The sequence below is a fragment of the Oryctolagus cuniculus genome, chromosome 7 (genome assembly GCF_964237555.1).
Source record: "Oryctolagus cuniculus chromosome 7, mOryCun1.1, whole genome shotgun sequence".
In the NCBI taxonomy this organism is placed as follows: domain Eukaryota; kingdom Metazoa; phylum Chordata; class Mammalia; order Lagomorpha; family Leporidae; genus Oryctolagus; species Oryctolagus cuniculus.
In genome coordinates, this window is record NC_091438.1 from 55,993,722 (window position 1) to 56,015,256 (window position 21,535).

At 40.4% G+C, this 21,535-nt stretch overlaps 1 protein-coding gene across 2 annotated transcripts in view; it reads left to right on the forward strand.

Annotated features, from left to right (window-relative positions):
* Window positions 1-9,538, forward strand: part of TRIM33 (tripartite motif containing 33) — a 149,792-nt gene extending 140,254 nt beyond the window's left edge. The window contains exons 17-20 of one of the 2 annotated variants that reach the window (XM_017345956.3): window positions 844-918; window positions 3,028-3,180; window positions 4,594-4,644; window positions 4,723-9,538. In XM_017345956.3, the coding sequence (XP_017201445.2) occupies window positions 844-918; window positions 3,028-3,180; window positions 4,594-4,644; window positions 4,723-4,935 (492 nt within the window). In that variant the 3' untranslated portion in view covers window positions 4,936-9,538. The remainder of the gene's footprint in view (window positions 1-843; window positions 919-3,027; window positions 3,181-4,593; window positions 4,645-4,722) is intronic. The other variant, XM_017345957.3, reaches the window with a different exon arrangement.
* Window positions 9,539-21,535: the final 11,997 nt, after the last annotated feature.

The window sequence follows — 21,535 nt, forward strand, 5'->3', positions numbered from 1 at the left end:
TGGGTTTCATAAACTTAAATTAAAAGAAGCTTTAATAAATAGAAAATTGTAACATTAAAATATCTAAAATTGGGTTGAGAAGGCAGTTTTTTTGGTATTTTTGAACTTGAGTACAGTCATTTGAAGAAGGGGTAATAATGTTTGTCTTGCTTGTTTTGAGGACTTAGAGTGAGTTACAACAATGGGTGTTTTTTTGTTTTGTTTTGTTTTTTAAGATGTATTTAGTTGAAAGAGTGACAGAGAAAGGAGAGAGAAAAAGGCTGCAGTGGCCAGGGCTGGGCCAGGCCTAAGCCAGTAGCCTCGAACCCCATCTAGATCTCCCATGTGGGTGGCTGGCACCCAAGTACTTGGGTCATCTGCTGCTGCTTTCCCAGGCATGTTAGCAGGGAGCTGGATCAAAAGCAAAGCAGCTGGGACTCCAGCCATCCTCACATATGGGATGCTGACGTTGCAAGTGGCAGCTTAACCTGCTGTACCACACCAGCCCCCAGTGATTATTTAATGCCAGGTAGTCTGTTAATTTTTGCACAAAGTGCTTTACATTGCTTTGATGGTTTTCTTCCACTTGTGTAATCAAGACATACTAATAGATAAATTACCTTAGCATTTTAGGATAAAGGTACTCTTGCTTGTTTAAAATGGAAAGAAGATAGTCTGAAACTAAACAGAAAGGAAGCGATTTTCTTTTTATATTTATTTGAATGTCTAGTAAGTAGGAGGCTTCTGTCCAATTTGTTGTAAAAATATTCTGTAGTAATAAAGTTCTCATTCTCAAGACTATCTGGGGAGAAGACATTTCATGTTTTTCTTTTCTGTTTTTTTGTTTGTTTTGGGGGGGACCAGAAATGTGAACGTCTTCTGCTTTACCTCTACTGCCATGAACTAAGTATTGAATTCCAGGAGCCTGTTCCTGTTTCGGTGAGTCGAGTACTTTAATATGCCCTCACTGGTGAAGTAGTCTCATATGGTACTTAAGAGTATAGGTTTTGGCCCTGGACTGTGTTAAAACTCAGAATTTTTGAATAAGCTCCTAAACTTCCTAAGACTCAAGTTTTGTTTCCTTATGCTGTTTCTTACTTCCTTGGATTACCATGAAGTTATAAAAGATAACTTATATGAAGTATTTAACCTACGCATAGTACCTGATAACATACTAGGCACTTGTGTAATCATATATTTTATTAGTCTAAATGAATGTGACATTCACTTGTAAAAATTTGTTTTGCATGATTTTGTTCTGCTGAGAACCCAGTTAATTTCTTCAACCTTTTAATGTTAAGATAGACACAAAGTAGTAATAATGGAAAGAATAACTAGGAGTCAGAAGACTTGACTTAAGTTCTGCCATCAACCAACATATAACTGGGGAAATTATATACTTTTTGATTTTATTCTTTTAACTATGCAGTAAGAGTATTAGTCTGGATTATTTCTAAGATTGTAGTCTTGGTGATTCCAGGCTGTATACTATGAGGAAAAATAATTTCTTTGTAAATATTAATTTGGATAAAAACATACAGTTGAGTCTTTTCCACTGACTCTGCCTTCATAAGACTTCTTATATGAACAGTCAAAATTTGAGGAAAGACACCTGGGAAATTTTGTAAGTCATTGCTTTTTGTCTATCTTAAGAGAGAGGGAGACTTGGTAAGGAGGAAAGGCTCTAAAATACAAAAGAAAAAAGAGTGAGCGGAAGTCTCAGTGACTAACAATTGGGATAAGAATGTGCTGTCTGGGGGCTGGTGCTGTGGCACAGCGGGTTAAAGTCCCTGCCTACAGCGCTGCATCCTGTACGGGCACCAGTTTGAGTCTTGGCTACTCCACTTCCTGTCCAGGTAGGTCCCTGCTAATGTGCCTGGGAAAGCCGTGGAGAATGGCCCAAGTCCTTGGGTTCCTGCACCCGTGTGGGAGATCCAGAAGAAGCTCCTGGCTCCTAGCTTCAGATCATCAGCTCAGCTGCAGCTGTTGCAGCCATCTGGGGAGTGAACTAGCGGATGGAAGATTTCTCTCGCTGCCTCTGCCTCTCTCTGTAACTCTTTCAAATAAGTAAATAAATATTTTAAAAAGAGAAAGAGAAAGAAAAAAAAAAAAAGAATGTGCTACCTCTATTTTATTTGCTACCCTCAGTTATTGTATAAGATATTGCATAGCAGGCCCGCTAAAGAATGTTAAATGGTAGTTGACATTTTTCTTGGGTAAGCAGAGAGATGAATTTTAAACTGTAATAGATGTACACAGAAGGAAGATTTTAAATAATCATCTGATGTTAAAATGTACTCCCTCCTATTTAAAAAAAAAAAATATTTATTTTTTTGGAGGTAAAGCTGTAAAGAGGCAGAGGTGCAGAGAGAAATCTTCCATCTGCTGGTTCATGCCCCAAATGGCTATAGTGGCCAAAGCTGGGCCAGGCCAAAGCCAGGAGCTTCATCCGGGTCACCCATATGGGTGCAGGGGCCCAAATACTTGGGCCATCCTCAGGTGCTTTTCCAAGCACGTTAGGAGGAAGCTGGATTAGAAGTACAGCAGCTGGGACTTGAACCAATGCCATATGGGATGCTGGCACTATAGCAAGCAGAGGCTTAACCCATGGTGACACAATGCTGGCCCCTCTAGAAAGTATCTTATCCTCAGATTCATAGATTTCACAGTAGAAATTCTTTCAGTTGTTTTCTTTTCATCAAGTATTTCAATAGCTTTTCTACATTCACTTCTATCTGAAAGGTAGAAACTATCCACTGGTTAGTCACCCTTGCTGATTGCCTTCTTCCCAAGTCTATTGGTTAAAGACAGAATTTTGGGAATCTCTATTATAAATCAGTTGTGGAGACTGGCACTTACTCTGTAAATTTGGTTTTCACTATATGATTGAGGCAGAAGATTTAAAATACATTTGCCGTACCTCAGATTTCCAAGTCGCTGACTCAGTAATCAATATCTCTTTTTCTAAAAGTAATATGATGTACATTACCAAACTAAATGGTTAAGCATTTTTGGAGAATTCTTATCTATCCTTTTTATTTATTTTAGATACCGAACTACTATAAAATTATAAAGAAACCAATGGATTTATCCACAGTGAAAAAGAAGCTTCAGAAAAAACATTCCCAACACTACCAAATCCCAGATGACTTTGTGGCTGATGTCCGATTGATCTTCAAGAACTGTGAAAGGTTTAATGAAGTATGTTAGCTTCCAACCTATAGAGTCTTCCTTTACTCATTTTTCTTTGTTTGATTTTGGTTTTTCTGCTAGGTTTTCAAATTTAGTTAAAGTATTTTTTTCTGCTTAAGTCCTGTCAAAAATGGAATTTGTATTTACAGCTCCGAAGAAGAGAGTTTACTATGTATAATTGGAATATATATATCTAAATATAATGAATTAAAAATATTATTGAATATCCCTTCCTCAGTAAGTTGAGGGTTGGGCCAAGTATGGAAAGTTGTCTGTAGCTAAGTATATTTTGTGAGATACGATTAAAGAGAGCCCACATTTTGGGTACATTTAGGAAGGGTATCTGTACCAATCTCTTAGGGTTTTATTATTGACTCCATAAATGTAGAACCTTAAAATCATAAACTAATCTCTGGTGGCTCATTAGGATAGGACCCAGAATATAGAATGTTGAGTTTTCACTTTTCAGCAATCTGACTTTTATTTACTTTGGTTATGTAATTTTTTGAGAATAAGGATGAGCCCTCTGCACCTTAAAAAATAGTATGATGTACTCCTCTTTCAAGGAACTTATGTTGTGATACATTTTGGGTGAAGTCAAATCTATTATGTTATGCAATGTTCCTTGTAGAAGAGAATGGTGTTGAGTATGAGAATCTAAAAGTTTTTATAAAGGTTAATTCTAAAATTTTTTTATTGCTGATGAAATTTGGGTGCCAAATGCTTCTTGCCAAAATAAATCACACTGAATCCTTTAATGTCTACCCATCGTGCTTCTGGAAGTATCAGACAGCATTTTAAAATTAAAAACAAGTAATCCTTTTAAAGTGAAAAGGCTAGTCATCTTTATAGCAATAATGTAATATGCCACATAGTAAATTAGTAAAATCTTACTAAGTTGAATTTATAAAGTACAGTTCCCAACTTTTCTGTTTTTTAATGCAGTTAGATGTTTTCAAATATGTATGCTTTTGTAAGTTGACCCAAAAATTCACTTTACCTGCCTTATTAATGGTTAAATAATTTATGGTTAACATTTCACCATAAAGATAAAATTCTGATTAAGTTGCTTGTTGAAAGGTTGACAGCTTTTTAAAGCCATGTTTCTTTATATCACTGTTTTCACAAATATTTTTCTCTTGGATAGATTGATGTATTCAGACCAATTCCTACTCAAATTGACCTTACCTGTTTGAAATGCGACAATTAGATTTCACAATAGCTTTAGTGACAGTTTTGTTAAAAAAAAAAAAAAAAGTGCTTCCATGTTCTATAGAAGAATTTTAGAAATCACTTAATCTGGTTGTAGCAATTTGTTTTCCCTAGTATGGCTGACTTTCGTCACCAATCCTATACAGTCTCATAACTTTAGAAAGGATTATAATTTCCCTTTTTTGTTTTTGACTCTGGTATCCTTTTTAGATGATGAAAGTTGTTCAAGTTTATGCAGACACACAAGAGATTAATTTGAAGGTAAGCTTTTCAGACCATGCAAACTTGGTGAAGGAATATGCATTACCCAAGGTGAATATTCCTATCTTTTGCTTGCAGGCTGATTCAGAAGTAGCTCAGGCAGGGAAAGCAGTTGCATTGTACTTTGAAGATAAACTCACAGAGATCTACTCAGACAGGACCTTCGCACCTTTGCCAGAGTTTGAGCAGGAAGAGGATGACGGTGAGGTAACTGAGGACTCTGATGAAGACTTTATACAGCCCCGCAGAAAACGCCTAAAGTCAGATGAAAGACCAGTACATATAAAGTAAATGACGTGGACTTAAATCAGTTGTTTAAAAAGGAAGAAGAGGAAGAAACCAGAAAACTTTTAAGAGTTGCTGGAATATCCTGCCTGCATGGGCACCACCTGAAGAAGCTGATAGCTTCCACACAGTGTTAGATTGAAATGATGGCCAGAAAATACTTCTTGTTGAGAAAGGGGGAGAGAACTTTATATGCAACTATAAAAAGCAAAAATAAAATGATACAAGGAGTTCTGTTACTAACAAGGATGATTCCTCTGGTGTTAGAAATGGCAGATGTTGACGATCATGCAATATTGACTGGTGCAGGATACTGATGTACAAGTAAATACTTGAGACTTACGTTGCTTGATAAATTGTGTCTTTGGACTAGAGTGCACACTTACTAAAACAACTTTTATGCCTCCCCCTTCACACACATAAATACTGGGTTGTTTTCTAGGTAAAAGTCAAAATAGCTCAGATTCTACCTTAATCTCAGTGCAGATGTGCATTAAATCATGCCATATACTTTTTCTCATTTTGATACTATTGGGCCTTCGTTTTTAAATTGGCTTAAGAAAATCAAGTAATTTTAATTTTAATCATACTTTGCATATAAGAAACATGACCATTGAACATCATTTAATCAAATTCAATGGTATAATGAAATTAAAATGGTAACTTTTAGTAGTGGATCATATAGAATTATAGTATTCATTTCCAGAAAACACTTCCACACGATTACACTTCCCAATCAGATCATCTGATCATATAGTTATTCCCATGAAAGGCAGAATGTTTGTTTCAAAAATAATCTAGTTTTCTGTACATTTAAATTTGATTGAGAAGGTGACAACTGGCTCTTATCCAGTCTTCCTTCATATCAGTTTTCTGATAGACCACTATTGGCAAACAGTAATCTGTCAACTACCAAATGTGTAAAATTTTCTGTATTTCACTTTGTCTTATTTGTAAATAGTGAACTAAAACTTCTGGCAGATCAGCAACATTTGCTGAGCCTGTTTTTTAAGCTAATGTGTATTCTTACTAATGTTCCTATCAAGAATGGATTTGTAATATATGCTGTCTATTTCTAATGTTCACATTCATATTTTGAGGTTCTATCTTATTTTAATAGAGAACAGACTTCTCAAAAAATCTTCAGAAGCAGCTTATTATTGAAATATCAAAATATTAAGATAAACCCGGTGGGGTTAGATTACTCATCTGTCCACCAAGTGGGACATTTGCATGGACTGGGGGCTTAAAAGACTTAGAAGAGGCCTGTAAGTAAATTCTGAAAATGAGCCAATCCCCACTTGAATGGTTACTGGAGTAAACCCACCTGTACTACCCTGGCTACAGCACCTGAGGCAGATAAACCAACTTGGCTCTGGTTCATTTTTCTTCTCTTCATTTGTATGCTCAGATTCAAGATGTGTGTTCTAGACTGTGTACAGGCTTTTTTTGTTGTTGGATAAAAAATTTTAGTCCTACTTTTGTATGGACATATTAGAATATAAAGTGACCAAAATAGAATTTGCCATTAGATATTTTTCAGATGTCGGCAGATTTGTGGCAAGTTAATTTGCCTTTTAAAAAAAAAAATCAGCTTGAGCAATTCAAACAGTAGACTACTCAGAAAATTATTTGACGTAATTGTCTAAGAGGTAAATATTTTTAGTGCATATTGAATCAAATAAAGTTCTCTAAAGGCATTATTACACAGATTCTTTTGGATTGTTTTTCTTTGTTAACAAGTGGTGTGGGTAAACAAGAATACAATTCCAGGCCTTCTGATGGTGTGTTTAAATGATATGGATTTTGTTACTGCTGTTGACTTAACTTTATATCCCCTGGCTTCCTTTTAGCTTCTGTTTGTTTTGTTATAAGTTAAACTTTAAAATAAATTTACCAAACTGGTTTTATTTTACTCAAACTTCAGATCCTCAAGAGGAGTTTTTTTATAAGAGGGAGGACATCGTTTAAAAATTCTTTTATCTATGCCTATTTTCCACCACATCCCAGATTGCAGTGTCTAAGTAGACGGATGTGCAGGGCCACAGTTTGGAAAAGAAGATGTATTTAACTTTCTGTCAAGGCTCTGAGTTCTGATATTTTGTATTTACTCTTCAAAACTCTTAGATAGTAAGTCATAAATAGATTCTCCCAGATTGCAGGAGAAACAGATTTAATATTTGTCAGTGTTTGAGGCCTTACAAAATAATGTGTCCCCTTAACATTTTTATATTAGACGGAGTTCTTGGGTTTTGTTAATTTTGTTTGAGTTAAGATTGGTTGAATTAATTTAAAAGTGTTTTTATTATCAGCATTTACTTGGCTCCATTTCTGAAACAAGGTATTTCATACTGCTGAGGAATTACTTTTAATAACTATCAACAAACCACCATTAAGTGAAGGGATTCATTTTCATTAAAGCTTTTTTTTTTTTTTTTTGCACACTGATTATTGTGCTGCTAAGCTATTTGTTCAGCTGTGACATAACTGCTTAAAAAGTATAAAAACTTAAATTGACATTCAGATATGTGTTTTCCTATTAATTGATGTTTTTTAAAAAGAAGTTGAGTATCTCTCAATCTCTGAAGGCAGGTTGTTTTTAAACTCCATTTCTTTCATATTCCTGGATGTGTTTTTTCACACTTGGGGCAGCTTATTCATTGAATGAAGGAATTGCTTTGCAAAGTGAAACATGGGAAAATTCCCAAATATGATTAGATTGCAGTCCATGATGTATTTGAAGACACCACCCCAATGCTGCTAAGGTGTGGAGCCCAGTGTCAGCATTCATTCTTTTGGTATTTAGATTCCTCAAATAAGAGAAGCTTAGGTAATTTTAAAAATCACTTAAGTTTACGACTTTTTATTGTAACAGTTTTGAGATTTCTTTTTTAGTTAATCCAAAGAAATAATGCTTGCAAAGTGTGCAAATTGTAGATTTATCAGTTACCTCAGCAGGCACCCCACCACGTAATTATTAGTGATTGATGTTTATAAAAAGATTCAGGACTTCCAACTGTGCCCTTGGATTGTGGCCCTACCTTGTGTTCGTAAGTGGTCTCTTTCTGAAGGGGAGTAGCTGCTGTGGCCCCCTCCCTAGTGGCCTTTACATCCTGTACCCATCCCTATTGCATATAACACATGAAGTATGAAAATCTCATTTCTTGTCAATCAGCACTGTTTATTTGCATACTATGCATTGGATCTGTGAGTAGTTGTACAAAAATCTGCCCACCCCACTCTCTTAGTTAAAATGATCAAGTTCTTAATTCATCCCATGAAATTTTCATTTATATACTATATTATCTGCTCAAGATGATTCAAGATTTTTCAAGGCATATTAAAGTTTGATCTTATACCAGACCTGGATGTTTCCTTTAATTTTTTTCTCATGGTTATCTCCTCCTTGATAAAGCAATAACACTGCTTTAAGTCTGTTGCCTAATAGCATGTCATAATCCTCTCCTGGATGGTGATTTTATAGGAAAGTTTGTATGCATATCACCTAGTCTCTTTTAAAAATTAAGAAATTTAAATGTATGCTGGAGGTAATGACAATATATGTGGCATTTTATTTTAAAAATTGGGGAAAGTTGAATATTTTTTTAAAAGTAGGTGTTTGAGTAAAAAAAATTGAAGGTACTTTTTTAACAAAAAAAATTTATATGCCACAATTTATGTAAACATTTCAGATTTCAACATGTACACTTGGGTATAATGATTTCTTTTATGGTCAAAATGCATGTCGTGGTCAAAATGCATTTCTTCCATCTTAGTTTCTTATGTTTGCCTATGTGGTCCTTTATATATATATATTTTTATGATATCTGCAGAACAAAATTATCTTCAAAAATAAGTTAATTTAAATATTTTTTGCCATATCAAATGCAGAATGTAAAAATTAAGTTTAGCCCTTTTCTAGCAGGTGATAGTTAAAATTGGAAATGCTCTTCTTTTAAATTCACCAAATTTATATGTGGGAAGGCACCAAAATGATTTTGTAAGTGCCACTGCAATATTCCCTTTCAAGTGTGGCCTAAATTTCAATATTTAGAATGAACTGCATGTCTGCTCCTGGTCTGAAAAATGTGGGCTTTTACTATGTTTTGAAGCAGTGAAACATGTACATTAGCCTATAAAAAAGATATGTGAAATTTGAGAGCTTGTTAATTTTCTATGTAGAGGTATCTCCACATGAAAGGGTTAAATTCACAGCCTTACTAATTCCTTGCTTCCAGTATTTCAACTGGTCTCCTCCCCTCATTATTATTACTACCACTACTATTACTTTTGCACATAGTTAAGTACCCTTCAACATGATCCTTAAAGAAAAAGTGCTGTTTCTGTGGTATTGTATTCTCGAAATAATCATATTTAATTTTTTTAAACAAGGTTGCAGTTTCTAATTGTTCTGTTCCTGTGTTTTTTGCTGGTGTGTAATGAAAGCAAGTTTTTTCTTTTCATGGTTATTTAATACATTAGCTGCCTGTAAATAATTCTTGTTATAATGCTCTGGAATGTGTTGTAGAAGTTGTATTAGATTAGTTTAAAGCCTTGTTTGAAAACCACATTGTTTTGGTTATTTCTATTAAATTAGAAAATTGAAAAAGTTTTCAAATGAATTTCTTTTTTTTCCTTCTCTAAATTGTTACTTAATAATTTTAATTCATTAAAAAGATTATACTGCCTACCAGCACCAGAAATACAGTGTTGAACAAGATACAATAGAAGTTCCTGCCTTCATGATGCTGGGCTTCTGTGATATAATAATGAATGTTACGATGGGATTAACATGGTATGTATTTGAAATGCATGGTTAAGAATCTAACCCAACTTCATTGTCAGACAAGCAGTCTGTCTTGCTCCTAAAAGATAAGGCAATGGAGCAGGGATAGAGAATATAAAATGCAGAATCCTGTACGTAAAAGAGGACATTCGTGTATTCCAGGAACTGAAAGCTTGAGTTCAGCTGTAACAGTGTTAAGCTGGAGTGGTAAAATTCAAGTTGAAAAACTGAGCAGGGTCCTCTTCAAGCAGAGTCTTAGGTCAGACAGAAAGGTTTGGGACTTAAGGAGAGGCCAACGAGGACCCCTTGAAGGAGTCTTGTCAATGTGGGAGGCTTGAAGGAGTCTTGTCAATGTGGGAGGATGGATGGGGTGGTTCATCGTATTGGCCCTTTTGAGAGTTTATTTTAACCCTTGAATGGACTTTGGAGGGCGTCGGAGGTGGAGAGAGCTGTGAGTAATCCAGATGGGCCTTCCACTAATTGTCTGGCAGTGGAATGGATTATAGTCGATTTCTAGAGAGATTTCGAAATTACAACAGACCAATAATTGCTAGTACCAATCAAAATAAAAAAGAGAAGAAGGGAATAGGCTATAATTACATGGAGAGGGGAGCGAGTCGTTTGAGACTTGTTGAGTTTGAGGTACTAATGGGAAATTAAGGTACAGGTGTCTGTGGTTCTAATGCTCATGAGATATCCCTAAATATGTCTAGCACTTGACAAGCACTTAATAAAATGCTGGTTGTCTCATGTTGAACCATTAACTTAGTAAGTGGTCAGAGCCAGTTCCAGATTGAGAGTACCATGGGTGAGATGTATGAGGCATTGAAAGACCAATTTGAATGTAGACTGTCCTTTCAAACAGTTTGACTTTGTTTAGGTTATAGAGAACTTAAGGTCATGAATAACTAAGGAAAACAATGAAAATTCCTAATTGTTAAAGATGCACTTGATTTAGTGGGAAAGAATGCAGAGTTTGGCCATTGTACAGACGTTGGTTTGAACCCTAGTTTTAGCAGTTAGTATGACTTCAGTATGGACTTGCAGAGTTTCATGTGTGAAGATAGTCCTATCTGGGCCATGAAGTTAATAGAGATTAATTGAAATCATTTGTAGCACGGGATGGCATACTAAGTTCTCAACCACCATGTAATTTCCATTTTTTTTTTTTTTTAAGATTTATTTGAAAGAAAAGGAGAGGCAGAGAGAGAGAGGTCTTCCATCTGCTGGTTCACTCCCCAAATGGCCACAATGGCTGGAGCTGCGCTGATCCAAAGCCAGGAGCTTCTTCCCGGTCACCCATGTGGGTGCAGGGGCCCAAGGACTTGGGCCATCTTCTGCTTTCCCAGGCCATAGCAGAAAGCTGGATCAGGAGAGGAGCAGCTGGGACTCGAACCGGCGCCCACATGGGATGCCGGCACTGTAGATGGCAGCTTTACCCTCTGTGCCACAGCTTCGGCCCCTGAAAAAAAAGACAAGTTATAAATGTAATTTTTCCCTGTTTATTGATGAAATTAAAAAAGCTTTCCATACTGGAACTTGTCTTTCAACTGAAGGCTTAGCTCTTAAGTATTAATGTAATTTTACATTCATTTAATCAATCCTTGGACTTCTGAACTCCCTCCCAAGAAAACGCACGTTAGGCTTTGGATTCTTAGAAAACAATGAATACAGACATGAATTAGTGAGGTGGAACATCTAATGCAAGCTTCTGTTTCAAGCTCCTGGCCTCAAGCAGTGGCCGGTGCAGACATGCCACTACTCTGGAAAGGCAGTTCAGACAGAGGGACACCTGACAGCGTGACAGACTACTCCTCCCTAAGGGCCCAAATACCTGAAATACTGGATAAAGTCCATTTAAAAAATTTTTAATTCATCATGTAGCTAGCAAGGAAGGATACTCGGAACTGCCTTCCACACCTGTGTAGAGTGATTCAGACAAGGTGCATTAGGGTTCCCACAGACCCACGGGCTGCATTCTTAATGTGTGAAACAAGGAAGGAGATTGCTCTAGATAGAAGAGTCAGATGCAGTGCATTAACTTTGATTTAAAATTCAGCCATTAAAGAGATACAGATGCTGCAGGAAATGTGTAATGAATTCTTACATGATACAAAACAGTGTTTCATTAGGTATGATAATGGTTTTATGTGCCTGAATCACAGCATCCTGCTTCTTTGAAGATACATGCCAAAATACCTAGAGATGAGGTATTCTGTTTGCCACCTCCCAGTGGGTAGGCCAAAATCTGTGGGTGTGGGTGTGTGTGTGTGTATGAGAGAGAGAGAGAGAGAGAGAGAGAGAGAGAGAGAGAGAGAGAGAGAGAACATGTGAGTGCAAATACAGCATAATAGCTGGTGACTCAGTGAAAGGCAGTCAATGTTCAGTGTACTCCTTCAGCTTCCTTTTAGACTTGGGACAATGTAAAAATAAGATTATCGTGGAATTGAACAAAAAAAGCCCAAATCTAGAGAAATAAAGGGACAGGTGCCCTGAGAGCCCTGCCGGTTCTGTGTCTGGAATGTGTTAAGCTCCAGAAGGCAGACCTTCCAGAACCTGGAACCTTACAAGATACCCCGTGAAAGAGTGCGCCAGGACATCCTACCTGGGGAGGAAAGCTGCTCCTGAGAGTTTGTGTCCACAAGCCAACAGGCCAGTTTTGTTTTTTTTTTTTTTTAAAGATTTATTTTATTTATTTGTAAGTCAGTTACAGAAAGAGAGGTCTTCCATCCGCTGGTTCACTCCCCAGATGGCCGCAATGGCTGGAGCTGCGCCGATCCAAAGCCAGGAGCCAGGAGCTTCTTCCAGGTCTCCCATGTGGGTGCAGGGGCCCAAGCACCTGAGTCATCCTCCACTGCTTTCCCAGGCCATAGCAGAGAGCTGGATCAGAAGTGGAGGAGCCAGGACTTGAACCGGCGCCCATATGGGATGCCAGCACTGCAGGTGGAGGGTTAACCTACTGTTCTACTGAGCCAGCCCCACAGACCAGTTTGGAACCAAACTCAGGCTACTCATGTATTTAGAAAAACTAAAAGTGGTCTGAGGTTCGAAGTGCTCCTGGGCATTTAATAGAAGTAAATGTTAATGCTGTCTTAAGGAAAGCACTAGAACTCATTTTTGAAGTCACAAAAGTGAAATGAATAAATCAGGAGAAACAGCAGAATGTGACCTGCAACGACAACAGATGTTGGGATTATTGGATGAACGTATTCAAAGACGTCACCAAAAAACCCACTAACAAAGCCATTTTGATATCTCTAATCTTGAGGTGACATTACAGTATTAAATTAGCATGACACAAAAAAGTCTTGATACTTGATGCCTTAGATTCAAAGAAACGCAATATGTGTAAGGAGTAGAATATAAAACAATTGAGAATGAAAGCCTTAAAAATGATGGAGGTATGGGATGGGAGTGGAAAGTGATCAAATTTGGAAGCAATGAGACATCTAGACAAGAAAGCAAAACACTAGGTAAAGCAGAAGACAGTGCATCAGAAGAGCAAGATGAGGAATTTATTATACAAAATGCAGTACAGAGAGGTGTGGGGGAAAAGGCATCAAGGACATGTTGAAAAGGTCAGTGGGCCGGTGCCGTGGCTCACTTGGCTAATCCTCTGCCTGCGGCACCAGCACCCCAGGTTCTAGTCCTGGCTGCTCCTCTTCCAGTCCAGCTCTCTGCTGTGGCCTGGGAGGGCAGTGGAGGATGGCCCAAGTGCTTGGGTCCCTTCACCCGCATGGGAGACTGGGAGGAAGCACCCAGCTCCTGGCTTCGGATCGGTGTAGCTCTGGCCGTGGCAGCCATTAGGGGAGTGAACCAACAGAAGGAAGACTTTTCTCTCTGCCTCTCTCTCTCTCTCTCTCTCTCTCTCTCTCTCTCTCTCTAACTCTGTCAAAAAAAAAAAGAAAAAAAAAAAAGAAAAAGTCAGTGGACGCATGATAGAGTACCTGACTGAAATGAGAGGGGGAATTGAATATCTGAGGACAAGTCTGAGAATTGTCATAGTCATATGTCCTTAGATCTGGGGAGCTGGGAAATACCTACTGAGCTAAGTTCTAGAAGAAAAAGTGTAGCACTGCAAAAACAATGGAGTGTGACAGCCGTAGGAAGGAACCACCAAGAACAGACTAACCATGGTTACCTTGACTGCTAATTGTCAACAGTGGAAATCAGAGCAGAGTGGAATAATTTTTATGTGTGAGTATTCTGTACCTAATTTAATACTATCTTATTACTAACGTATCCTCATTAAGTGAACTTCTGGGAGTTTATTCTGGTAAAAGTCAAGTCAAAAAGAGACAAGGGCTAGTGAGAAAGAAAATGGTACATGAGGGTAAACTGAACGCCATAAAATTGTGAATTAAATAAGACACATGAATGAGTATGACAATGCAAGAAGCTCTCCTTTCCCACTCCCTGGAAAACGTGAAAATCCGCACAAACATGCGAAGCCTCTGTGAGTTACTCTTTGAGCAAACAGCAGAGGAACCACGCATTTGGAGGAACCCCGGAGTTGTGTGGGAAATGTGAGGGTGATATTTGAACCTTGACTGCTCCCTGTTCCGCCATCTAAGTTTGGCTATTGGAGATTCCACCCAAAACTCTCTTTCCCAGCTTCTAGTTGGAGGATTGTCTTCCTGGGAAAAGCAGCGTGTCTCTTTCTCATCCTGCGCCTGTGACACACCACCACCCTCTTTGCCCACCATGCCTGGGCGAGTGCTGTGAGAAGGGTGGGCTCCCGCCTGGAGAACAAAGGCTCAACCTTGGGTGCGGCACTCTTTGAATACATGATCACCCTTGCCTTGACTCATGAGACAGAGGTTGCATGTCTGGAGAATTAAGCTGCAAAGGCCTCAGGCTGCTGCCCTGCCCACTCCACTGAGCGTTCAGCTTCTAGCATGGGCACAGAGGGTGCTGGTGCCCCTGTCAAAAGCTTGCCATTGGGCCACTTCCAAAGTCCTGCTTTAGAGATTTCTGCCTTTGTCCTTAATCAGACTGTGAAACAACCCCTAATCTCTTCCACAAGAAATGAGTTCCATTTGTAACAGTGCAGATAAAGGCTCACCACTGGAGAGTTTGGCAAATAAATAAATAAACTGAAGAAATCCAAGATCCTGTTGAAGCTATAGGTAGGTTAGTTGGTAGGGGAGAACCAGAGAATAAGATGGTGCCCAGGCGCTCTTCTGGGATCAGAACAAATACGAAACAGACCTCAGAGCTCTGTTGAAGGATCCAGAATATAATTGGATTAATTTCTGCAGTCATTTACACCCCACAGCATTGTTGGAAATAGAGCAATTAGGACAGGTGTTGGAGTGTAACAGTCAAGCCTGGTCACTGAAATTGGTTGGCTCAGGAAAGCCACTGTCACTCCAAAGAGACCTGGGCTTCTGTTGCCTGAGGAGTGACAGCAGAAGCATGGGAGTGGGGAGAAAGAAACACAGCTTAAATAAACCCGCCAGTCACTCACACAGCCCTTGGTGGGGGGGTGGGGGTGGGGGGGAACCAAGAGTTGCTATAATGTATGCTCTAAAATGTCTAGTCTCTAATAAACGCCGGACATGCAAACAGCCAGGAGAATGCAACCCAGAGACTGGAAATAGGCAATAGAAACGATGAGAATGAAACATGTTGAGTTATTAGAAAAAGACATGAAAGTTACCATTGAAAATGGTCTCAGGGCCGGCGCCGCGGCTCAACAGGCTAATCCTCCACCTAGCGGCTCCGGCACACGGGGTTTTAGTCCTGGTCGGGGCACCAGATTCTGTCCCGGTTGCCCCTCTTCCAGGCCAGCTCTCTGCTGTGGCCAGGGAGTGCAGTGGAGGGTGGCCCAGGTCCTTGGGCCCTGCACCCGCATGGAAGACCAGGAGAAACACCTGGCTCCTGCCATCGGATCAGCGCGGTGCGCCGGCCGCACTGCGCCAGCCGCGGCGGCCATTGGAGGGTGAACCAACGGCAAAGGAAGACCTTTCTCTCTGTCTCTCTCTCTCACTGTATACTCTGCCTGTCAATAAAAAAAAAAAAAAAAAAAAAAAGGTCTCGGGAGATACAGCTTGGGACATCCACATCTCAAAGTGGAGTGCCTGGGGTTAAGTCTCAGCTCTGCTCCTGATTCCACCTTCCTGCTAATGTGCACCCTGGGAAGTGTCAAGTGCTGTGGCTCAAGTAATTGGGTCCCTGCCACCTTTGTGGGAGCTTCAGGTCTAGTTGCTGGCCTTGGCCCTGTCCAGGACACTTGACGCATTTGGGGGAATGAAACAGCAAATGAGGGCTCTCTGTCCACCTTTCAAAGAAAAATATAGATCAGTAATAAGAAGTTCTCAGCACTAAAGAAAACCATGATTCAAGAGTTACGATAATGTTGCATCAAACAGAATGTCAGAGATATTAAAAAGAACCAGATAGGAATTCTGAAGTTGCATAGTGCAGTAGAAATCCACTAGCGAGAATCTGGCAAAATGATAGGCTAATAAAGATTGGAGAGAAAGGAATGAAAATGAACACAGTCTTGGAGAAACGTGCAACACCTTTAGACACACCAGCAAACCCCTAATAGGAGGGAGATGAAAATACCTTCCAAGAAATGATGGCTGAAGCTCCCCAAATTTATTGCAAAATAATAATACACACAGAAACCAGTGTGAGCCCTGAGTAGGATAAACTCAAAAGAGATTCAAAGCCTGACACATCATGGTCAAAAAAAAAAAAAAAGGCAAAATGAAACACTAAAAAAGATGAGAAAATCTTGAAAGCAGCAAAGAAAAACAACTTGGAGTGGCTGTTTGGTGCTGTGGTTAAGTCACCTCTTGGGACACCCACAACCTGCATCCCACACTGGGGTGCCTGGGTCTGGAGACCAGCTCCACTTTCAGTTCCAGCTTCTTGCTAATGCACACTCCGGGAGGCAGCAATGATAGCTCAAGTACTTGGGTGTTTGCCCACCATGTGGAAAACCTCCCATTGATTTTCTGGCTCCTGATTTCCACCCAACCCAATACTGGCTGTTCTGCGCATTTGGGGAGTGAATCTGCAGATGGAAGATCTCTATCTCTCTACCTTTCAAATAAAATGAAAATAAATAAAATTAAAAAAAAAACCATCTTGTTACTTTCAAGGGAATAAGAGCAATAAATAGTTGACTGCAATGCTCAAAGGAAAAAAATGTTAGCCAAGAATTCTATATCCAGCAAAGCTATCTTTCAGAACTGGAGACAAAGCAAAGACTTTGTCAGATAAACAGAAAGTGAGAGGATTTTTTGTTAGCAAACCTGTCTTACAAAAAACACTTGAAAGGAGGCTGGCACTGTGGCATAGCAGGTAAAGCCGCCACCTGCATTGCTGGCATCTAATATGGGCGCTATTTCAAGTCCCGGCTGCTCCACTTCCGATCCAGCTCTCTGCTGTGGCCTGGGCAAGCAGTAGAAGATGGCCCAAGTCCTTGGGCCCCTGCACCCATGTGGGAGACCCAGAAGAAGCTCCTGGCTCCTGGCTTCAATCGGCACGGCTCCAGTCATTGCTGCCATTTGGGGAGTGAAACCACAGGTGGAAGACCAGAGTCTCTCTCTCTCTTTCTCTCTCTCTCTCTCTGCTTCTCTGTGACTCTGCCTTTCAAATAAGCAAATAAATATTTTTTAAGAGTAATTACATAGGACAGTAGAAATGAATACAGATGCTCCTTGACATTCAATGGTCATGAGCCCCAATAAACCCATCCATCAGAAGTTGAAAATATTGTTAAGTTGAAAATGCACTTAATGCACCTAACTGCATCAAAGTAAATTAATCTTTAAATTCCATTTTCCACAAACATTCTGAAGCGCCCTCACATGTTGTTCAAAATGAAGCCAAGCCTCGTGGTGGGCATTTGGTGCATTGGTTAAGATGCCACTTGGGACATCCCATGTCAGAGCGCCGGGGTTCGAATCTGCTGACTTCCGCTTCCTGCTGCTGTGGGCCCTGAGAAGCAGTGGTGAGGGCTCAGCTAGCCGACTCTCTGCCACCCATGTGGGAGACCCAGACTGAGTTCTCAGCTTTGGGTTTGGTTATTTATGTATTTATTTGAGAGGTAGAGTCACAGACAGAGAGAGGGAGAGACAGAGAGAAAGCTCTTCCATACAGTGGTTCACTCCCCAAATGGCTGCAACAGCCAGAGCTGGGCCAATCGGAAGCCAGGAGCTTCTTCTGGGTCTTCCATGTGGGTGCAGGGGCCCAAGGACTTGGGCCATCTTCTGCTGCTTTCCCAGGCCACAGCAGAGAGCTAGATCGGAAGAGGAGGAGCTGGGACTCGAACCAGCGCCCATATGGAATGCCAGGCACTGCAGGCGGAGGCTTAGTCTACCCCAGCTCCAAGTTTTGAGCTGGCTCAGCTCTGGCTGTCATGAGCACTTGAAGAGTACTCAAGTAAGTGGAACTGCACTCCCTCCCTTACAAATAAAATAAATAAAATTTTCAAAAATAAAATATTCACTTAGTGCAAAAGAAAGCATTAATGGAGGAGTTTAAGAGCCAAAAGACGTAAGATATGGAAAACAAAAGCCAAAATGTCATAAACCCAATGATATCAATAATCACACATTAAATACAAATAGATTAAGCAATACAAGAGACAGATTGTCATTTATTTATATGTACTACTGTATACAGGAGACATGTGTTAGATTCAAAGATAAAAGAAGATTTATGGGCTGGCGCCGCGGCAGCTCACTAGGCTAATCCTCCACCTAGCGGCACCAGCACACCAGGTTCTAGTCCCGGTCGGGGCGCCGGATTCTGTCCCGGTTGCCCCTCTTCCAGGCCAGCTCTCTGCTGTGGCCAGGGAGTGCAGTGGAGGATGGCCCAAGTGCTTGGGCCCTGCACCCCACGGGAGACCAGGAGAAGTACCTGGCTCCTGCCATCGGATCAGCGCGGTGCGCCGGCCGCACTGCGCCAGCCGTGGCGGCCATTGGAGGGTGAACCAACGGCAAAGGAAGACCTTTCTCTCTGTCTCTCTCTCTCACTGTATACTCTGCCTGTCCAAAAAAAAAAAAAAAAAAAGATTGAAGGTTAAAGGTTGTAGCATGCAAACAGCAACCATAAGAAAGCTGTTGCTGAATTGTAGCAAAGAATTATTAACAGTTCTCACAAACTTATAAAATGTAAGAGGAAATGTTCCTAACTTACCATTTGAGGCTAGTATTAGCCTGATATTAAAACTGCACAGGAGTCGGCGCTATGGCGGCATCCCATATGGGCATAGTTTGTGTTCCACCTGCTCCTCTTCTGATCCAGGTCTCTGCTTATGGCCTGGGAAAGCAGCAGAGGATGGCCTGAGTGCTTGGACCCCTGCACCCACATGGGAAACCCAGAAGAAGCTCTTGGCTCCTGGCTTCAGCTTGACCCAGTCCTGGCCGTTGGGGCCATCTGGGGAGTGAACCAGTGGATGAAAGACTCCTCTTTCTCTCTCTCTCTCTCTGTCTCTTCCTCTCTCTGTAGTTATGCCTCTCAAAAAAATAAAATCTTGGGGTCGGCACTGTGGTGTAGTGGGTTAAGCATCTGCCTGCAGTGCCAGCATCCCATATAGGTGCGGATTCTAGTCCCTGCTGCTCTACTTCTGATCCAGTTCCTTGCTGATGGCCTAGGAAAGCAGTAGAAGATGGCCCAGGTGCTTGGGCCCCTGCACCCATGTGGGAGACCCAGAGGAAGCTCCTGGCTTCGGATTGGTGCAGCCCCAGCCGTTTTGGCCATTTGAGGAGTGAACCAGCAAATAGAAGACCTCTCTCTCTGTCTCTCTGTCTGTAACTCTGCCTCTCAAATAAATATATCTTTAAATAAAATAAAATCTTTAAAAGGAAACACATAAAGACATCACAAGAAATAACTGCACACCAATAATCTCTCATAAATATGAATGAACAGGCCCTTAAGGAAATACTAGCAAACTGAATTCATCAACATAAGAATTAGACATCGTGACCAAGCAAGATGCAAGGTTGGTTCAAAATCTGAAACTCAATGTAATACATAATATGAATACAATAAAAATCACATGTTTCAATAAGTGCAGGTGAAGGATTTGAGAAAATCCAACACTGTTTCATGATTTATAAAAAATCAGCAAACTAGGAATAGCTGAGGACTTTCTGAACCTGACACAGCGCATCTATGAGTAACACAACTAACATCACTCAATCATTAAAGACTGAATGCTTGCTCTTGGGTATCAGGAAAAAGATGTAGAATTCTGTTCTCGGGCCGGTGTTGTGGCACCAGTAAGGCTGCCGCCTGAGATTCCCAGCATCCCATATGGATGACGGTTCAAGTCCGGCTGCTCCACTTCTGATCCAGCTCCCTGCTGAGAGCTTGGGAAAGCAGCAGAAGATGGCCCACGTCTTTGGGTCCCTGCACCCATGAGGGAGACCTGTATGAAACTTCTGGCTCCTGGCTTTTGTTTGGCCCAGCTCTGTTGCAGCCTTTTGGGGAGTGAACCAGCAGATGGAAGACCCCTCTCTCTCTGTCTCTCCCTCTCTGTTTTTAAGCAATGCCTCTCAAAATCTAAAAAGAAAAAAAAAGAAGTACAAAGCTTTCATTGTTGAGAGAAGTTAAGATCTAAATACTTGGAAATATGTCTTCTTCTGGGGCTTCTTTGGGAGGCGATGAAAATGTTCTGAAACCACTGGGGATGATTGTATATATCTGTGAATATGCTAAAACCGTTGGATTTTGCTAAATGGGTGAATTGCATGGCATGTTAAATATGTCAATAAATTTGCCAGAAATATTAACCTCTCGTAAACAACGAGGAAACACAGATGGCTTGTAAGGTGGGGAGGGGGCTCAAACCAGCACTGGCATGGGCCCCTGAGCTCAGCTTCCTCTTAGCAAAGTGCTGAGACCCCTAACTGGAGCCTGGAGCATGCACCCTTGCATGGTGTCCCTGCCTTGTCATCCCTCCCTGGAAGTTCCTGCCCACAAACAGCTCAAAGCTGTGCCTTCTGCTTAGAAAATTATAAAAGCAGGACCCTTTCTCTCTGGCCTAAGGCAGTGGATTTTTACTGGATGAAACGCCCTGTAGGTGTGGCGAGCAGAGGACCAGGGGGCATCCTGGGTCTTCCGGTAACTCAGTGGTCCTCTCTGACCTGGCTTCCCCAGCTATAAACTGGAGAAATCCCCTTCAGAGAGGTGCCTACAGGATTAGGACTCAGCAGATTCGCCACATATGGACGCAGCACTCCATTTGTTCAAAGGATAAAAGATGTTCTTTAAAAAACTTTGAAATAGTTCGAGAATTGGTGTTACTGCCTCTTTAAAAGTTTGGTAAGATTCAGCAATGAAACCATTTCATCCTGGGATTTTTGTGGTGGGACACTTTCTATTGCTCAACAACCTTGTTCCTTGTTACCGGTCTGTCCATGTTTTCCATTTCTTCGTGGCTCAGGTTTGGTAGGTTATACGTGTCCAGAAACTTACCTGCTTTTTAGAGTTTTTCCAATTTGTTGGCGTATAGTCAGTTCATCAGAGTTCATGATGGCCTGTCATATTTTTGTAGTATTGATTGTATTTTCTTATTTTTCATCTGTGATTTTAGTCATTTGGTTTATCGTTTTTTCTTTGTAAATGTGGGTTGATTTTTGTTTATCTTTTTGAAAAACAACTCTGTCTCATTGACATTTTGGATTTTTTTTAATCTTTGTTTATTTTTACCCTGATGAGTATTATTTCTTTCCTTCTACTAATTTTGCGTTTGGTTTGTTTTTGCTTTTCTAATTCCTTGAGTTACATCCTTGGGCTGTTTACTTGAAGTCTTTCTATTATTTGGCCTTGGCATTTATTGCTATGAACTTC